At 41.3% G+C, this 17,338-nt stretch overlaps 1 protein-coding gene across 1 annotated transcript; it reads right to left on the reverse strand.

Annotated features, from left to right (window-relative positions):
* Positions 1–3,551: 3,551 nt before the first annotated feature.
* LOC103973542 (receptor-like protein EIX1) lies at positions 3,552–10,280 on the reverse strand. Its single transcript, XM_065193679.1, has 2 exons — positions 9,392–10,280; positions 3,552–4,147 (listed from the first exon to the last, which is right to left on the reverse strand). The coding sequence occupies exons 1-2, from the start codon at positions 10,278–10,280 to the stop codon at positions 3,552–3,554; spliced, it is 1,485 nt and encodes a 494-aa protein (XP_065049751.1).
* Between the last annotated feature and the right edge of the window lie 7,058 nt (positions 10,281–17,338).

Raw genomic sequence — 17,338 nt, forward strand, 5'->3', positions numbered from 1 at the left:
TATGCTAGTTGTGTGATAAAATCGGACACTCCACTAAAGTTTGTCGGTCTCGACCCCGCCTCCCTACTTCATCCCACTAGCCTCAAACAATTCTCCTAACTATTCCGACGACTAGTCAGCCCAATTAGATTATCGACTCTAGCGCCTCCCATCATATCACCACTGATCTTCAGAATTTGTCTCTTCACAACACCTATGGCAGCGATGAAGATATCATCAGCGGTGATGGTAAAGGACTTCCTATAACTCATACTGGTTCCACAACGCTTGCTTCTGATACTACCACATTTACACTCAATGATGTTTTATATGCCCCTCATATTAAACGCAACCTCATTTCTGTTTCTCAAATTTGTAAACATAACAATACTTCAATTGAATTCTTTCTTGATTCCTTTGTTGTTAAGGACTTGAGCATGGGGGCATCCATGGTCCAGGGCCCGAATAGAGACCACATTTACGAATGACCATCATCTCCACAAATAACCCAACCCACTGTTCATTCTTCCATTGTCGCTCCAGTTGATGTATGGCATTGTCGTCTTGGTCATCCCTCGTCCCTTATTCAGTAGAAATTACTTTCTTGTTACTCTCTTCCTATTTTTAAATCGCATAGTTCTATAACGCATTATGATGCATGTCTTGGTAACAAAAGTCATCGACAGCCCTTTGGCTCATCTTCCATTTCCTCCTCTAAACCATTTGAAATTATCTATACAGATGTCTAGGGCCCTGCCCCAATCCTATCTTTTGATAAATTTAGATTTTATGTCATTTTTTGTAGTTCCTCTTCACCATAAATCTGACGTTTCGACCATATTTCCCACTTTTCGAAAGTTGGTCAAAAGCCACTTTCAATCTACAATCAAAACGGTTTACTCTGATGGTGGCGATGAATATCAAGCCCTGGCGTCCTATCTCTAAACTTGTGGTATCCAACACCTCAAGTCTCCCCTGCATACTCCTTAACTTGTTGGCTCCACCGAACACAAACATCGGCATATAGTAGAAACTGGGCTCACACTTCTCCATCAAGTCTTCTTTTAGACAGGAGCCTTTCAAACGGCCGTCTACCTTATTAATAGAATGCCTATGCCAGTCCTACAATACCAGTCCCCCTTTGACACACTATTTCATAAACCCTCAAACCTTCGTAAACTCAGAGTATTCGGTTGTCTATGTTATCCATGGTTACGTCTCTATGCCTCTCATAAGTTAACATCTCGATCTAATCCTTATGTTTTTATAGGTTACTCTCTTGAACATAATATTTTTCGCTGCTATAATCTCCATACTCACAAAGTTTTTATATCACGTCATGTTATTTTTGTTGAGTCTATCTTTCTTTTTTAAAATCATATATATCCTACCATGCAGTCCACTTCATTACCCTTTCCTCACTAGCATATACCTCCGATCCAATCGAACGAGCCTCCCATGACATCGTCTAGTTCCTCCCCTTATGATCCCACTCCTCTAGTTCAGCAATTGCCCATTCTCTCCATTCCTACTCCACTTCTTTCTTCTCAAAATATTGGGGTAATTAGTTCAGAATCACAACCATTATCTTTACCTCCTTCTCGGCCAAGTGACACTAACGTACCTCCACCTGACCCGGACTGTGTTAATGACTCTCAACTGCTTATTCCAACAACTCAACCTCATGATCCTGTAGTCTTCAACCATCCTATGACCACATGCTCTAAGAGTGGCATTTTCAAACCATATCAAATCCTTGACCTACATGCTATCATGGATTTCTCATCCACCATAGTTGAACCCACCACCTTCACTCAAACCCAAAAATCTCCGCATTGCGTACCGCCATGTGTGAGGAATATAATACCCTCCTCTATAACTCAATATAGGATCTAGTACCCTCTCATCATATACAAAACATTATTGGGTGTAAGTGAGTCTTTCGAATTAAACGAAACCCATATGGCTCTGTAGACCGATATAAGGCACGCCTCTTCACCAAAGAGTTTCATCAAAGACCTGGAGTTGATTTCACTGAGACATTTAGTCTCATTGTTAAGTCGACTATAATCTGACTTATCCTGAGTTTGGCCATCACTAAGGGCTAGCAATTACGATAATTGGATGTTAATAATGTCTTTTTACAAGGGACTCTAACCGAAGTTGTTTTTATGCAACAACCTATTGGTTTCACTCATCCTCAATATCTAGAGCATGTTTACAAACTACAAAATGCTATTTATGGATTTCGTCAGACTCCAAGAGCTTGGTACATAGAACTTGGCTCTTTTTTTATTTCAGTTGGCTTTCTCAACTCGAAATCTGATACCTCATTATTTCTACGACAATACCATGGTGATACAAATATATTCTGGTATATGTGGATGATATCATTGTCATAGGCAACAATCCCGTAGAAATCCAAGCATTTATCAAATAGTTGGTAGATCGGTTCTCGCTTAAAGATCTAGGACCCTTGAACTACTTTATATGGGCGTAGAAGCTATATTCACATCTTTCGATCTCTTTCTCTCATAAAGAAAGTATAGTCAATATTTATTATAAAAAACAAATATGCAGGACACAAATGCGATTACAACTCCTTTCTCTACTAGTGGCTCTTTCAAATTATCTGATGGAAGTCCTGCTACGGAGCTCACTCAATACCGACAAGTCGTTGGCTCCTTACAATACTTAGCTCTCACCCATCTAGACATCTCCTTTGCAGTCAACAAATTATCACAGTTTATATAGAGGTCGTCTACTATGCATTGGTCTGCGGTCAAACGAATTATACGATATCTTAAGGGGACCCTCAATCATGGTCTCTTTCTTCGTAAACACTCTCCACTTCATCTGCATTCATTTGCTAATGCCGACTGGGTAGGCAACGTTGATGATCGAACATCCACATCGGGGTATATTGTCTTCCTTGGCGCTAATCCAATCAGTTGGAGTTCTAAGAAGCAAAAGACAATCGCACGGTCTATAACTGAAGCTGACTACCGTGTCATCGCCACTGCCACTACAGAACTCAATTTGGTCACAAATCTGCTCAAGGAACTCAACATCAGGTCCACTCCTATAATATATTGTGATAATGTCGGAGCTATCTATCTGTGCGCTAATCCGATATTCCACTCCCGTATGAAACATATTACTATCGACTTCCACTTTGTGTGAGATCAGGTTGTCCGCTGTCAACTTCGTGTTTCTCATGTATATACGGCTGATCAGTTAGCCGACTCACTCACGAAACCTCTCGCTCGTAAACTATTTACATTGCATCGATCCAAAATTAATATCCTTGATAGGAGCACCATCTTACGGGGGCATGATAGCAGATAAGATTTCCCTAACTGTATGAGAAAATCTCTCTACTATGTTGAGGAAAATCCTCCCTCTTAACTTATATAAATAGGGAGAAAACAGTTTCAATGAAAACAACTTCTTTAGTAATTTATATCTTCCATCCTCTTTTCAACAACACCTAGAACACTGGAGCCAAGGTGAATATTCTTGAGCTGATACTAAGGAAGCCAACTGGAGCTGAAGGTGAGAACCAGCGAGTTTCAAGATAGGAGCAGAGCTTCAAACCTTGTTATGCTGCTAAAGTGGACGTCGGAGACGATACCAGAGAGTTGATTGTAGCTGACAACCCACACGATTAGCTCCGAGAGCTGCCCGAAAGATTCAGAAATTGACCCCCGTAACATGTTGTCGCTTAGGTAGAGGAAGCTCAGTGACGAGAGGGTTCCAAGAGATGGAGGAATGAGACCGGAGAGCAAGTTGTCCTCAAGATGCAGAGACTTCAGATTCCTGAGCTCCCCAATCCATACAGGAGCTCCACCACCCAAAGCATTGTTTGCCAGATTTAATACCTGCAACCTGTTTCTGACACATCCAGACAACTGCTTGCCAAAATTCGAGATGTCTACACTGATCCCATTATATAACAGGTCTAGAATCTGCAAGTTGCAGAGGATTTTAATGTTCCAAGATGCGGTATCATTGAAATCATTTCCACCGAGTTGCAAGACCTGAAGGGAAAACAACTTCCCAAAGCCAGAGATCGGGCCATGGAACTGGTTGAAGGAGAGATCGATACTCTTGAGATTTGCTGATGTTGAACAGCCAACTAGGGAGTAGAGGACCCAAATAATTTGAGCTAAGATCCAGGGATGTTAATGATATGGGCTTTATCAGCTCATAGCCCACACCCCCTCTTAACCTAACCCTAATTAAGATTAGGGGGGTGTGGTGGCTACGTTTTAGAGGCAGATTAAGGCTATAAAAAGGCAGCAACGAGGCAGATCTTTGAAGCCGCGAGATTCCAAAGAGAAGAAGGAGAATAAGGCAGAAAAGGAAGAGAAAGAAAGGGAACAACACAAGGACAACGCAGAGAGACTGTTCTCAATCATCTAGTAGTGTTCTCATATCAGGTTAGATCAAATCTACAGTAGGCTCTTGCTGTGATTACTTGGGAGGTTTTAGATAATGTGGGCAGTGACGTGATCCTTGTATCCCAGTTATTCTCTTGTGGTTGTTGCTAGGGTTTTGGGCAAGAGATTGAGATTTGTACATTCATTATTCTCATAGTGGATTATCTCTAGTTTGCCCCGTGGTTTTTACCCTTCACATTGAAGGGGTTTTCCACGTATATCTTGGTGTTCTGTTTGATTGTGTTTCCATTTTATTCCGCTGCGTATTTTGGTCTTCTAGTATTTGTTCCTATACAAAGGTTATTCCTGTTTATATCCCCATCAACTGGTATCAGAGCGAGGTTTTGGTAATTTAATTTTTTGTATTTGAACATGGAGGCCAGTAATATTTCTCGTATGATTAGTTTGAATGGAAACAATTGGATGATATGGAAACCAAGAATGGAAGATCTCTTGTATTGCAAAGATTTGTATGGACCTTTGTAGGGGCAGAGTGCAAAACCTACAACTATGACAGATGATGAGTGGAAGAGGTTAGATCGAAAAACAATTGGGTTTATTAGACAGTGGCTTGATGATAGTGTCTTTCACCATGTTTCTACTGAAATTTCTGCATATTCTCTTTGGAAAAAATTGGAATGTCTCTATGAAAGAAAAACAGCTGGCAACAAAGCCTTTTTGATCAGAAAACTTGTTAACCTAAAATATAGAGAGGGTGCTTCTATTGCTGAGCATTTGAATGAAATGCAAAGTATTACTAACCAGTTATCCTCTATTAAAATGTCTCTTGATTATGAGTTGCAGGCATTGTTACTTCTCAGTTCATTACCAGAAAGTTGCGAGACACTAGTGGTTTCCCTCAGTAATTCTGTACCAGATGGTATTGTCACTATGAGTCAAGTAACAAGCAGTTTGTTGAATGAGGAGTTAAGAAGAAAGAGTTCAGCAACATCTCAGAATGATTCACAGGCACTTATCTCAGAGAATAGAGGAAGGTCAAAGTCTAGAAGCAGTTCACGTATGGGTAGGAGCAAGTCAAGATCAAGAAAAGATATTGTTTACTATAACTGTGGTGAGAAAGGACATTACAAGAACCAATGTAAGCAACCTAAGAAGAACAAGACAAAAGGGAAAAAAGTGGAGTCTACAGAGTCAAAGGATAATACTACCGCTACAGTGCAGGGTGGTGATTATTTGATTTTGTCTCTTTCTGATGATATTTTTTCTTGTGTGCGTCAGGATCTTGAGTGAGTGATTGACACAGGTGCTTCTTATCATACTACACCTCGGAGAGAGTTTTTTGCTACATACAGGTCAGGAAACTTTAGTGTTGTCAAAATGGGCAACTATGGCACAGCAGACATCATTGGCATGGGTGATATCCATTTAAAGACCAACCTTGGCTGCAAGTTGGTACTTAAGGATGTGAGGCATGTGGTTGACTTGAGGCTGAATTTAATTTCAATTGGAAGACTAGATGATGAAGAGTATGAAAGCATATTTCACAGAGGGCAATGGAAGCTCAGTAAGGGTTCTCTTGTTATAGCTAGTGGAACGAAATGTCATACTTTGTACAGGTTGCAGGCTAAAGCTTATGGTGAGCAATTAAATGCTATAGAGAAAGACTTCAGTATGGAGTTGTGGCATAGGCGATTGGGACACATGAGCGAGAAGGGGCTGCAAGCTCTTTCCAAGAGAGAGGTATTACCAGATCTCAGAGGTATACATCTGAATCCTTGTATTGATTATTTGGCTGGTAAATAACATAGAGTTTCATTTGCTAGTGCTGCTTTGTCTAGAAAAATGCATGCCTTAAACCGTGTTTATACAGATGTATGTGGTCCTTTGAGGACAAAAACTCCTAGTGGATCTGTTAATGTTCTTGGTATAAGTGGTGCACTTTATTTTGTCACTTTTATAGATGATTTTTCCAGGAAAGTTTGGGCTTATGCTTTGAAGACCAAAGATCAAGTTATTAATGTCTTCAAAGAGTTTCATGCTAGGGTTGAAAGGGAGACAGAAAGGAAATTGAAATGCATAAGATCATATAATGGTGGTAAGTATACAGGATTGTTTAATGACTTTTGCAGGTCACATGGGATCCAACATGAGATGACAGTTCCTGGTACACCTCAGCATAAAGCAATTGCAGAGAGGATGAACCGCACCATCATGGAAAAGATCAGATTTATGCTTTCACAGGCCAAGCTACCCAAAAGGTTTTGGGATGAGGCTTTAAGGACTGCAGTTGATGTGATCAACTTATCACCATGTACAGCCCAAGATGGTGATGTTGCAGAGCATGTATGGTCAGGGAAAGATGTTTCCTACAGGCATTTGAGAGTGTTTGGTTGTCGCGCATTTGCACATATTCCAGACAATGAGAGGTCCAAGCTGGATGGTAAGTCTAAAGAATATATTTTTCTTGGTTACTCACATGATCAGTTTGGTTACAGGCTTTGGGATCCAGAAAAGCAGAAGGTGTTTAGGAGCAGAGATGTGGTCTTCTTTGAGGATCAAACCTTTGAGGATTTGAAGAAGAAGGCACCAGCCAAGACTTCTGCAGAAGGATTAGCAGATTGTGACCCAATTATTCCTCCAGTATATCAGGGTGATGGGGGAGATGTGCAGGAAAATAGTGTAGAGCCTGATGTTGATTTACCTGCAGGACATGTTGAGCAATAAGAAGTAGGAGAGCAAGTTTCCGCAGAACCTCAATTGAGAAGATCTTCTAGACAACGTCAACCTTCCAGAAGATACTCTACAGATGAGTATGTGATGCTCACTGATGAAGGTGAACTAGAGAGTTACCAGGAAGCAATTGAGAGTGAGCAGAAAGAGAAGTGGTTAATTGCTATGCAGGAAGAGATGGATGCTCTTCAGAAGAACCACACTTATGATTTGGTGCTGCTAATAAATGGAATGAAGGCCTTGAAGAACAAGTGGGTTTTTAGGTTGAAGACTCAAGAATATTGTTCTCAACCAAAGTACAAAGCTAGATTGGTTGTGAAAGGCTTTAGTCAAAAGAAAGGTATTAACTTTGAAGAGATATTTTCTCCTGTTGTTAAAATGTCTTCTATTCATGTTGCTCTTGGTATTGCTGCTAGCCAGGACTTGGAGGTTGAGCAGTTAGATGTGAAAACAGCTTTCCTTCATGGTGATTTGGAGGAGGAAATTTATATGGAGCAACCAGAAGGCTTCAAAGTCAAAGGTAAAGATAATTTTGTCTGCAAGTTGAAGAAGAGCTTGTATGGGCTAAAGCAAGCTCCAAGACAGTGGTACAGAAAGTTTGATTCATTTATGACAGAAAATGGATACAAAAGAACGGCTTCAGATCATTGTGTGTGCATCAAATGGTTTGGTGAGGATTTTATTATTCTCTTACTTTATGTTGATGACATGCTTATTCTTGGGAAATATATGTCTAAATTTGACAGGTTGAAGAAGGAACTGAGTGAGTCTTTTGCAATGAAGGACATGGGGCCAGCAAAGAAAATACTAGGCATGCAGATTTTTTGTGACAGGAAAAACAAGAAGATTTGGTTGTTACAGGAGAAATACATCGAGAAGATATTGGAAAGATTTAGTATGAGCAATGCTAAGCCAGTTGGTTCTCCTCTTGCAGGTCACTTCAAGTTGTGCTTAGAACAGAGTCCGTCAAGTGATGAGGAGAAGGAGAAAATGCAAAAGGTTCCTTATGCTTCAGTAGTTGGAAGTTTAATGTATGCAATGGTATGTACGAGGCCAGACATCGCATATGCAGTGGGTGTTACTAACAGATTTCTTGCAAATCCAGGCAAAGAGCACTAGGCAGTAGTGAAGTGGATTTTTATATATCTCAGAGGGAGCTCTAAGGTTTGTTTAAGCTTTGGAGGTGGACCACCTGTGTTAATAGGTTACACAGATGCAGATATGGCAAGAGATATAGATAGGAGGAAGTCTACTTCAGGTTATGTACTTACTTTTGCCAGGAGAGCTGTGTCATGGCAATCCAGGTTACAAAGGTGTATTGCTCTCTCCACCACAGAAGCAGAATATATTGCTGCTACAGAGGTATGCAAAGAAATGTTATGGATGAAAGAATTCTTACAAGAATTGGGGCTGAAACAGAAAAATTATGTGGTACATTGTGACAGCCAGAGTGCCATCCATTTGTGTAAGAACCCAATGTTTCATTCCAAGTCAAAGCATATTGATGTCAGATACCACTGGATTCGAAATGTATCTGAAGAGAAGCAGTTGCAGCTTCAGAAAATTCATACAGATGACTACGGAGCAGACATTTTGACGAAGACCTTACCAAAAGAAAGACAGGAGATATGCCGACAGTTGGTCGGCATGGCTTCACATTGAGGAGTCATGGGACAGCCTCCCTTATGGGCTGAAGGGGGAGGTTGTTGGGCTGATGGCCCATATTCAGCCCATGTGGGCTTTATCAGCCCATAGCCCACACCCCCTCTTAACCTAACCCTAATTAAGATTAGGGGGGTGTGGTGGCTGCGTTTTAGAGGCAGATTAAGGCTATAAAAAGGCAGTAACGAGACAGATCTTTAAAGCCACGAGATTCCAAAGAGAAGAAGGAGAACAAGGCAGAAAAGGAAGAGAAAGAAAGGGAAGAAGACAAGGACAACGCAGAGAGACTGTTCTCAATCATCTAGCAGTGTTCTCATCTCAGGTTAGATCAAATCTACAGTAAGATCTTGCTGTGATTACTTGGGAGGTTTTAGATATTGTGGGCAGTGACGTGATCCTTGTATCCCAGTTATTCTCTTGTGGTTATTGCTAGGGTTTTGGGCAAGAGATTGAGATTTGTACATTCATTATTCTCATAGTGGATTATCTCTAGTTTGCCCCGTGGTTTTTACCCTTCACATTGAAGGGGTTTTCCACGTATATCTTGGTGTTCTGTTTGATTGTGTTTCCATTTTATTCCGCTGCGTATTTTGGTCTTCTAGTATTTGTTCATATACAAAGGTTATTCATGTTTATATCCCCATCAGGGAAAACAACTTCCCAAAGCCAGAGATCGGGCCATGGAACTGGTTGAAGGAGAGATCGATACTCTTGAGATTTGCTGATGTTGAACAGCCAACTGAGGAGTAGAGGACCCAAATAATTTGAGCTAAGATCCAGGGATGTTAATGATGTGAGGTTAGCAGATGGAGGAAGAGTATTAGGGAGGCGAAGTAGCTGGCAATTGATAAGGCGCAGCACTGACAACCTCGGAAGCTTGGTTACCTCGTCGTATACATCGCCTGCTGCCGAAAGGTTAATGGCGGACGTGTCGAGGTAGCTCAAGGAGGAGCGACGAGAGATCCAGTGGAAGTTATCGACGACGAGAGGACGAGGAGGGTTGTAGAGCCAGTGGAAATCAGGGTACTGCAGGCGGGAAAGGTTGCCGAGCTGATGAGGAATCGTGCGGCCGAACGTTGCATCGGAGAGGTTCAGGTACCGCAAGCTCGTCAGCGAGCCGATGAAGCGTGGGATGCTTGCTCCATCGAATCTGTTTCTGCTCAAGTCCAGGTAGCTCAAGTGCCTCAAGCTCGAGCAGAGAAGGACTGATCTTGCCGGACAAGAAGTTGTCGTCGCCGTCAGGTGAGGGTGAGGGGTTGCGCAGTCGGAGTTGGACGACATGGCCGGTGCGGTTTCTGCAGCGAACGCCTCGCCATCTGCAGCAGTCGTCACTCGCCCAGGAAGATAGCTGGCCGCTGGAATCGAACAGGCCTTGCTTGAGCTTGAGAAGAGCTGCCCTCTCGTTCTCTTTGCAACGAGTGCTGGAATCGCCTGTTGCTGCGGCGGAAGGGATGATTCCCATGAACAGAAACATGAAGAAGAGAGAAAGTGGCCGTGATGCTCCATTCTCATGATTATATAAACAGGAGATGAGAGAAACATTTGATATATAAACCGGAGAACTCTCTCTGTGTGTCTTGTTCTCTCAGTGTCATCCTCTGTGGCCAACGCACAGAGGAGGATTCCAGGCTTGCCTTTTTTCCATCCCGAGTGAATAAGGAAGGCCGCAAAATTCTGCAAAAGACGACTTGGGAAGACTTACGGACAACGTCATCCTTCAGCTGCAGTGGAAGAATGGCCGAGTGATCTACCCATCTCTCACGTTCTCAACACTCAGAATTTAGGATCGTAGACATCAAAAACTGCTTTTATTCATCTGATACTTCTCTCTTCGTCGGACGTGATGGTTGGGCAACCAGCAAACCTTGATAGGTAGAGTTTAGTAGGATTTAATGGTTCTTGAAGAGAATTATCTGGAATGCGACAGGGTGATCCACCCTGCACGGCTAATTACACTGGATCAAGGGCGAATCCACAACAGGGTGCCAGATGCTCATGCACGCATCTTGAAGCAGAGGTGGGTACGCATGCGTCGTCCGCCTGAGATCTTGGGATCACTCCATGTTTTTTGCTTTACGATACGTGTATTAGAAGGATCCAACGCGAGCGAGAATGCTCCAGGATGCTAGATGTTCATGCATGCATCTTGATGCAAGGGTGCACGCTAGCTATGGCTCCTTCCCACTTGAGATCTTCAGATCACTCCGTGTTCCTCCTTTACAAGGCGTGCGTTACGTGGGATCTAAGCGCTAGATGTTCAGACACATATCTTAAAGCAACGGTCCGTTTCTTCACACTCTATGTTCCTTGTTTACGTTGCATGTAAGGTGTGAGAACACAGTTCGGCGTTAGATGTTCGTGCATGCATCTTAAAGCAAGGGTGCGACTCCTTCCAACCTTACTCCGCATTCTTACTTTACGATACGTGCATTACAGGGATCCAATGTGAGAACGCAAAAGGGTGCTAGATGTTCATGCACACAGCTTAATGCATCAGTGCACGCGTAGATCGCCTTCCCACATGAGATATTCGGATCCGCATTTCTGCTTTACGATGCGTGCATTAAAGGAATCTAGTGCGAGGTGCCAGATGTTCATGCACGTCTCTTAATGCAAGAGTGCGCATGGCTCCTAAGCTGAGCTTTTGGAATCAATCCACGTTCCTGCTTTACGACACGTGGATCACATGGGATCCAATGCGAGGACCCAACAAATGCCAGATGTTGGTGATGCGAAGGGTTCCTTCCCGTCTTTGCTCTTGGGATGACCCCGCCGCCCTGCTTTACAACGCGTTCGTGCACGGTTCTTATAGCATGGGTGAGAACATGACCTCTTTCGTTCTCTACACGTTGCGCTCAGAGAAGTTTACGTCACAACGTGACCGATCTGATATCAGTTTGTCCGGCGAACATTGGTTGTGGACTCCCTTATCTCTTCGTTGGATCTGAGATCACTCAACCCTACTCTTTATCTTGTTGTGAATGCATCTCTTAGTCTCATTCTCTCGTCGTGATTTGACATGGGGTGGATAGGTGTTTATGTGAGGTCAGTCACATGAGATCCATAACATAACATGTTTTGTTCCGATCCCCATGATCGTATCTCGAATCCATTTCATGACACAACCTCTTTGACAAAGACATCGTCTAATCTCACACTCGAAAATCCTGTGGATGGTCACTTTGAGGCACCTAATGTCGTCATGAAGACTATAGTTGTCCCTGTGAACACCAAATTGGAACTCAGTTTGGCAACAGAACCTGGAGGCCCTAGTGAATACTACACAGTCCTACACTTCTCTGAGCTGAAGCCACTGCTCCAGAAACTATTGAGGTTTAACATTGTGAAACTACTTGCAGAGATTTGGCAGTACCTTCTTCTCTCCTTACAATATCATAGAATGGATTACTTTAAGGTTTATTTCCTTCTCGAAACCTCCTATCTATCTGTGTTATATGCCTTATCATTCAACGCAAGAAAGAACATAAAATGAAATAATAGTGAATCCTTGCCATGAATTATTCATTGCAAATCATAACCATTTTTCTCCAAAGCTGTTAATTGACCATGAAATCCTTCAAATGGTAGAATTGAGGGCAATATAAATGTTTGTTTCGATGCCATTTCATGCGAAGTAAAACGGAAGAAAACTGCACCAACTCAACTATTATTGTGATATCCTATGTAGTGTTGGGCTGATGGCCCATATTCAGCCCATGTGGGCTTTATCAGCCCATATCCCCTCTTAACCTAACCCTAATTAAGATTATGGAGGTGTGGTGGCTGCGTTTTAGATGCAGATTAAAGCTATAAAAAGGCAGCAACGCTACAGATATTGGTAGCCACGAGATTCCAAAGAGAAGAAGAAGAACAAGGCAGAAAAGGAAGAGAAAGAAAGGGAAGAAGACAAGGACAACACAGAGAGACTGTTCTCAATCATCTAGCAGTGTTATCATCTCAGGTTAGATCAAATCTACAGTAGGCTCTTGCTGTGATTACTTGGGAGGTTTTAGATATTGTGGGCAGTGACATGATCCTTGTATCTGTTAGGATCGAGAGCACTAAGAGGGGGGGGGTGAATTAGTGCAGCGGAAATCTTTCAGCGATTAAAAACGAAAGCTGCGATTGTTCAATAAAAGCGATTTCGATGTAAAAGCCGATCTTAAGATTAAGCGCAGTTTACGCAGTTTGAGTCTAAACGCAGTTTGCGTCTAAACGCAGTTTTACGTCTAAACTCAGTTTACGTCTAAACGTAGTTTGCGTCTAAACACAGTTTGCGCCTAAACGCAGTTTGCGTCTAAACTCAGTTTACGTCTAAACACAGTTTACGTCTAAACACAGTTTGTGCAGTTTACGTCTAAACACAGTTTGCGTCTAAACACAGTTTGCGCAGTTTACGTCTAAACGCAATTTTACGTCTAAACGTAATTTTACGTCTAAACGTAGTTTTACGTCTAAACGCAATTTGCGCAGTTTTAGAAAGATCTGAACTTAGAAACTCGTTCGTAAAAGCACAGAAGACAGTTTGCAGTTATAAATGGAATCAGAACGTAAACGTAAATTGCAATGTAAAGATCGTACGAAAACACTGATTTACGTCTGAATGCAGATTCAGAAAAATCAGAACTTAGAGACTTGTTCGTAAAAGCGCAGAGGGCAGTAGCTATGTAGGAGGTTTGCAGTAATGATAAAGTGCTCAAAGTAAAAGCAAACCAGAGATTTAGAGTGGTTCGGTCAGTCTTGACCTACTCCACTTTTGGCTTCCTCCACCGACGAGGTCACTGACGTCAACTAGAGGCCTTCCTTCAATAGGCGAAGGCCAACTGCCCTTTTACAGTTTCACTCCTTTTGACGGGATCAGGAGACAACCCTTACAGAACCTTTCTCTCCTCTCTTTACAACTCAAGACTTTGAAGAACAGAAGGAGGAGAACTTAAAGGCTTTTCAACAATTTTGAGCTCAAGAATCACAGAGAAGATCAAGATTTCGGTGTAGGTCTCTTGCTCTTTCTGTGCTGAATGGGTGGGGTATTTATAGGCCCCAACCCAGTTCAAATTTGGAGCTCAAAACGATCAAATCTCGGAATTCCGGGATTAGGTGGTTGCACCTCCTGAATGGAGAGGTTGCACCGCCTGGCAGAGCTCGAAGACTGAGCCTAGGCGGTTGCACCTCTCTGTCAGGGGCGGTTGCACCTCCTGAGTCTGGCTCGGAGACTGAGCCCCAGGCGGTGCCACCTCCTGACTGAGGCGGTTGCACTTCTCCTGCCAGAGCTCGAAGACCGAGCTCAGGCGGTGCTACCTCTGTCAGGAGAGGTTGCACCGCCCAGTCTCGCTCGGAGACTGAGCCCAGGCAGTGCCACCTCCTGCCTGGGGCGGTTGCACCGCCCAGCTTCGCTGGGAGATCCTCTCCTGGGCGATGCCACCTCCAACCCTAGCGGTGCCACCTCTTTCACTATTTCAGCTCACTTGGTTTGGCTCCAAACTTGGCCCAAACCAGTCCGAACTTGAGCCTAATTGGCCCCTACTTGGGTTATAGGATTAACACCTAATCCTAACCCTAATTAATGTGCTAACTATGAATTTAAAGATATTTTCTAAGCTATTACAAAGTCCGCAAGTCAAGACTTCTTCTGGCGAGCTTCCGGCAATCTTCCGGCGGTCTTCCGATGAACTCTCGGAAACCATTCTGCGGACTCTCGGCAAGCTCCTAGACTTCACGATTTGATCTTAGTGAGTTCCAATGAGCTTCTTCAGCAAGCTCCGATCTTTCTCGGCGATCTCCGGTAGCATTCCCGACGAACCTTCGGACTTCCGTTGAACTTTCGAACTCGCAACAAATCCTTCGCGCTTGACTCCGACACTTTGTTTCGCTTTATGTCTTCATCGTTATCATAGTTAATCCTGCACAACAAAAATAAAACTTCGATCGAGACAATTAATCCTAAGCAATTAACCAAGTTGTCCGACATGTCATTAGTCCCTCGATGCTTCGTCCGATTCTTCGGCGCATCGTCCTCTCCTGCAGCCTATTGCCCAATCGGCCAGTTGACTCCGCAACTCCGATATCCTTGGCACAATACCCTTTCTTCTTGGCCCGATGCCCGATTCCACGGCCCGAAGCCTTCTGTCGATACGTCGACCGATCCACCGGCCCGACGTCCAATCTTCTGACATGTTCCTTCGGCACAACATGATTTTCCTGCTTTAATTGTCTCATCCTGATCGAAGCATCCTGCGTCACTCAAAACGCAGATTAAATCATAAACATATATCAAGTAGTTTCATCATCAAAATACGAGATTCAACAATCTCCCCCTTTTTGATGATGACAACTACTTGATGACGGAGTTAAACTTAACTCCCGGAGTTTAAACAAACTCCCCCTATCAATATGCCATATTGATAGAACCTTGAATTCAAACTGAATTCAAGTCATTGCAATATTCATCATGAATACTTGCAATACGTCGACATGAACATATGCATAAACTTATGCATCACATGTCATGTCATCAACATACTTCTCCCCCTTTGTCATCAACAAAAAGGAGAAGTACCACAATCAAGTGTGTGTAATATTGGTTCAACTCATTACATGAAAAACATAATATCAAGTTTTATCATCATGCAATCTTGGAGCTAGAAGATTTAGCAAGTGTTACATCATGCTTAGAACATTCATGCTATCAAGTTTTAGATATGCAAGTTTTATAGCATATAAGATAGCACTTTTGGTAATGTTCAAGATAGCAAGTTCTATATCATGCAAGCTAGCAAATTAGAGATGTTCAAGAAGGCAACTCTTGCTTCTTGAAAATTTTGTTCACTTTGCTAGATGCGCAAGTTAGCATTTTTGCCTCTTGAGATAGGCAAGATAGCACATTAGCTTCTTTTGAGATAGCAACTTTTTGCTTCTCTTTAGACCAACAAGCTAGCAATTTTTACGATATACAAGTTTCACAATATATAAGCTAGCAAAAATTTCGAAAGCAAATGCAAGATAGCTTTCTTGTGTAAGCTCATGATTCTTGCTTCCTATTGCAATGTGCAAATTGTAAGTTTTGCTTCTTGAGATATTCAAGATAGTGATGTTCAAGAAGACAATTTTTCTTCTTGAAATAAGCAAGTTAGCAATCTTTGCTACTTAAGATAGGCAAGCTAGCAATCAAGTTTTTGCATCTTCTTGACTTGTACAAGCTAGCTATCTCCCCCTTTGTCATTGTCAAAAAGAAAGAAAGAATACAGTTTTGTAGTTCTTTTTCCTTTTACAATGATTTCAAAATCATGACAAAGGATGAATAATCAAGTCATGAATGTCAAGACAATTTTTCATCATAAATATCATTGCATGCATCGTTATCATAGGTTGAAGTATTACATGCATAATTTCATATCATCATTCATAATTACATTAATGTTTCAATATAGCAATTTTTTCTCAAAGTGTGTAACTTAGCACTCATAGCATTTTAAATCATGATTTACATCATATGCAATACATCACATCATAATTAGAAAGCACAAGTATTGCATGCATAATTGCACATCATAAATATATCATGATGGTATCAATTTTGTCAAATTATATCCTACCATACATGATTGAAACTTCTTATTTGTATATATCAAAACAAATTAATGAATATTTCATGTATTCTTCTCTTCACATAAGGAATATCAAGAAGAATTATTAGGTGATGAGATAAACATTTCATGAATACAAGGAATTGCATAAAAATCATATCATAAGTGTTTCATGTATTCATATTATCACATGAAGCATACAGGACAACAATGCAAAGAAATCATGTCATGAAGAATATCAATGTGAAAATTCAGCAACGATCACATGATACAATCGCAAGGCATGATATAATTATGCGACATATCATGAGATGATAATTTATCATATCAATGAAAGATATCAATGAGGATCAATTCGTGAATACCAAAGATATGATTCATGATTCATTACAATTCTTCTTAACAAGTTCACGATCAAGATTCATATAATTCTTAATAAAGCAAATTGATGTACAATCATCACACAAGACATACAAGGCGAAGAAATCTTGTTATTTCTGTATTATGAAATATATGATATCAAGCCTCATGATTCATTTGAAAAGATATAGTACAAAGAGCAACTTGAAACATTCATATCAAGATCACATTTTAAAATATTCCAAGTTTCAAGATATCAATATGACACTTCATTGAATTCTAAGAAATCAAAAGACAAGTTGCATTTCATTCGAAGAACTCCTTTTTGATAAATGTAGGGAGCATAATGAACGATCTTGATTTATAAAGAGCTTCATGTTATAATTATCAAGATCATGATTTTAGTAATTATTTTCTTTAGCAAAAACACTATCATTCATATTTCGAGATGGAATTTATAAGCAGGAATCATTTCATCAAATCCATTTTAGAAAAATATTTTTCATAAGTGTATGAGAAAATTCGATTGTTAGGATACCAATTGTTAAGTGAATCCGAAAATGAAATTAGTACTTTCATGCATTCGGATAAGATTTTGCTATAGATTTTCAAGTTCAATTA

The sequence above is a fragment of the Musa acuminata genome, chromosome BXJ1-7 (assembly GCF_036884655.1).
Source record: "Musa acuminata AAA Group cultivar baxijiao chromosome BXJ1-7, Cavendish_Baxijiao_AAA, whole genome shotgun sequence".
Classification (NCBI taxonomy): domain Eukaryota; kingdom Viridiplantae; phylum Streptophyta; class Magnoliopsida; order Zingiberales; family Musaceae; genus Musa; species Musa acuminata.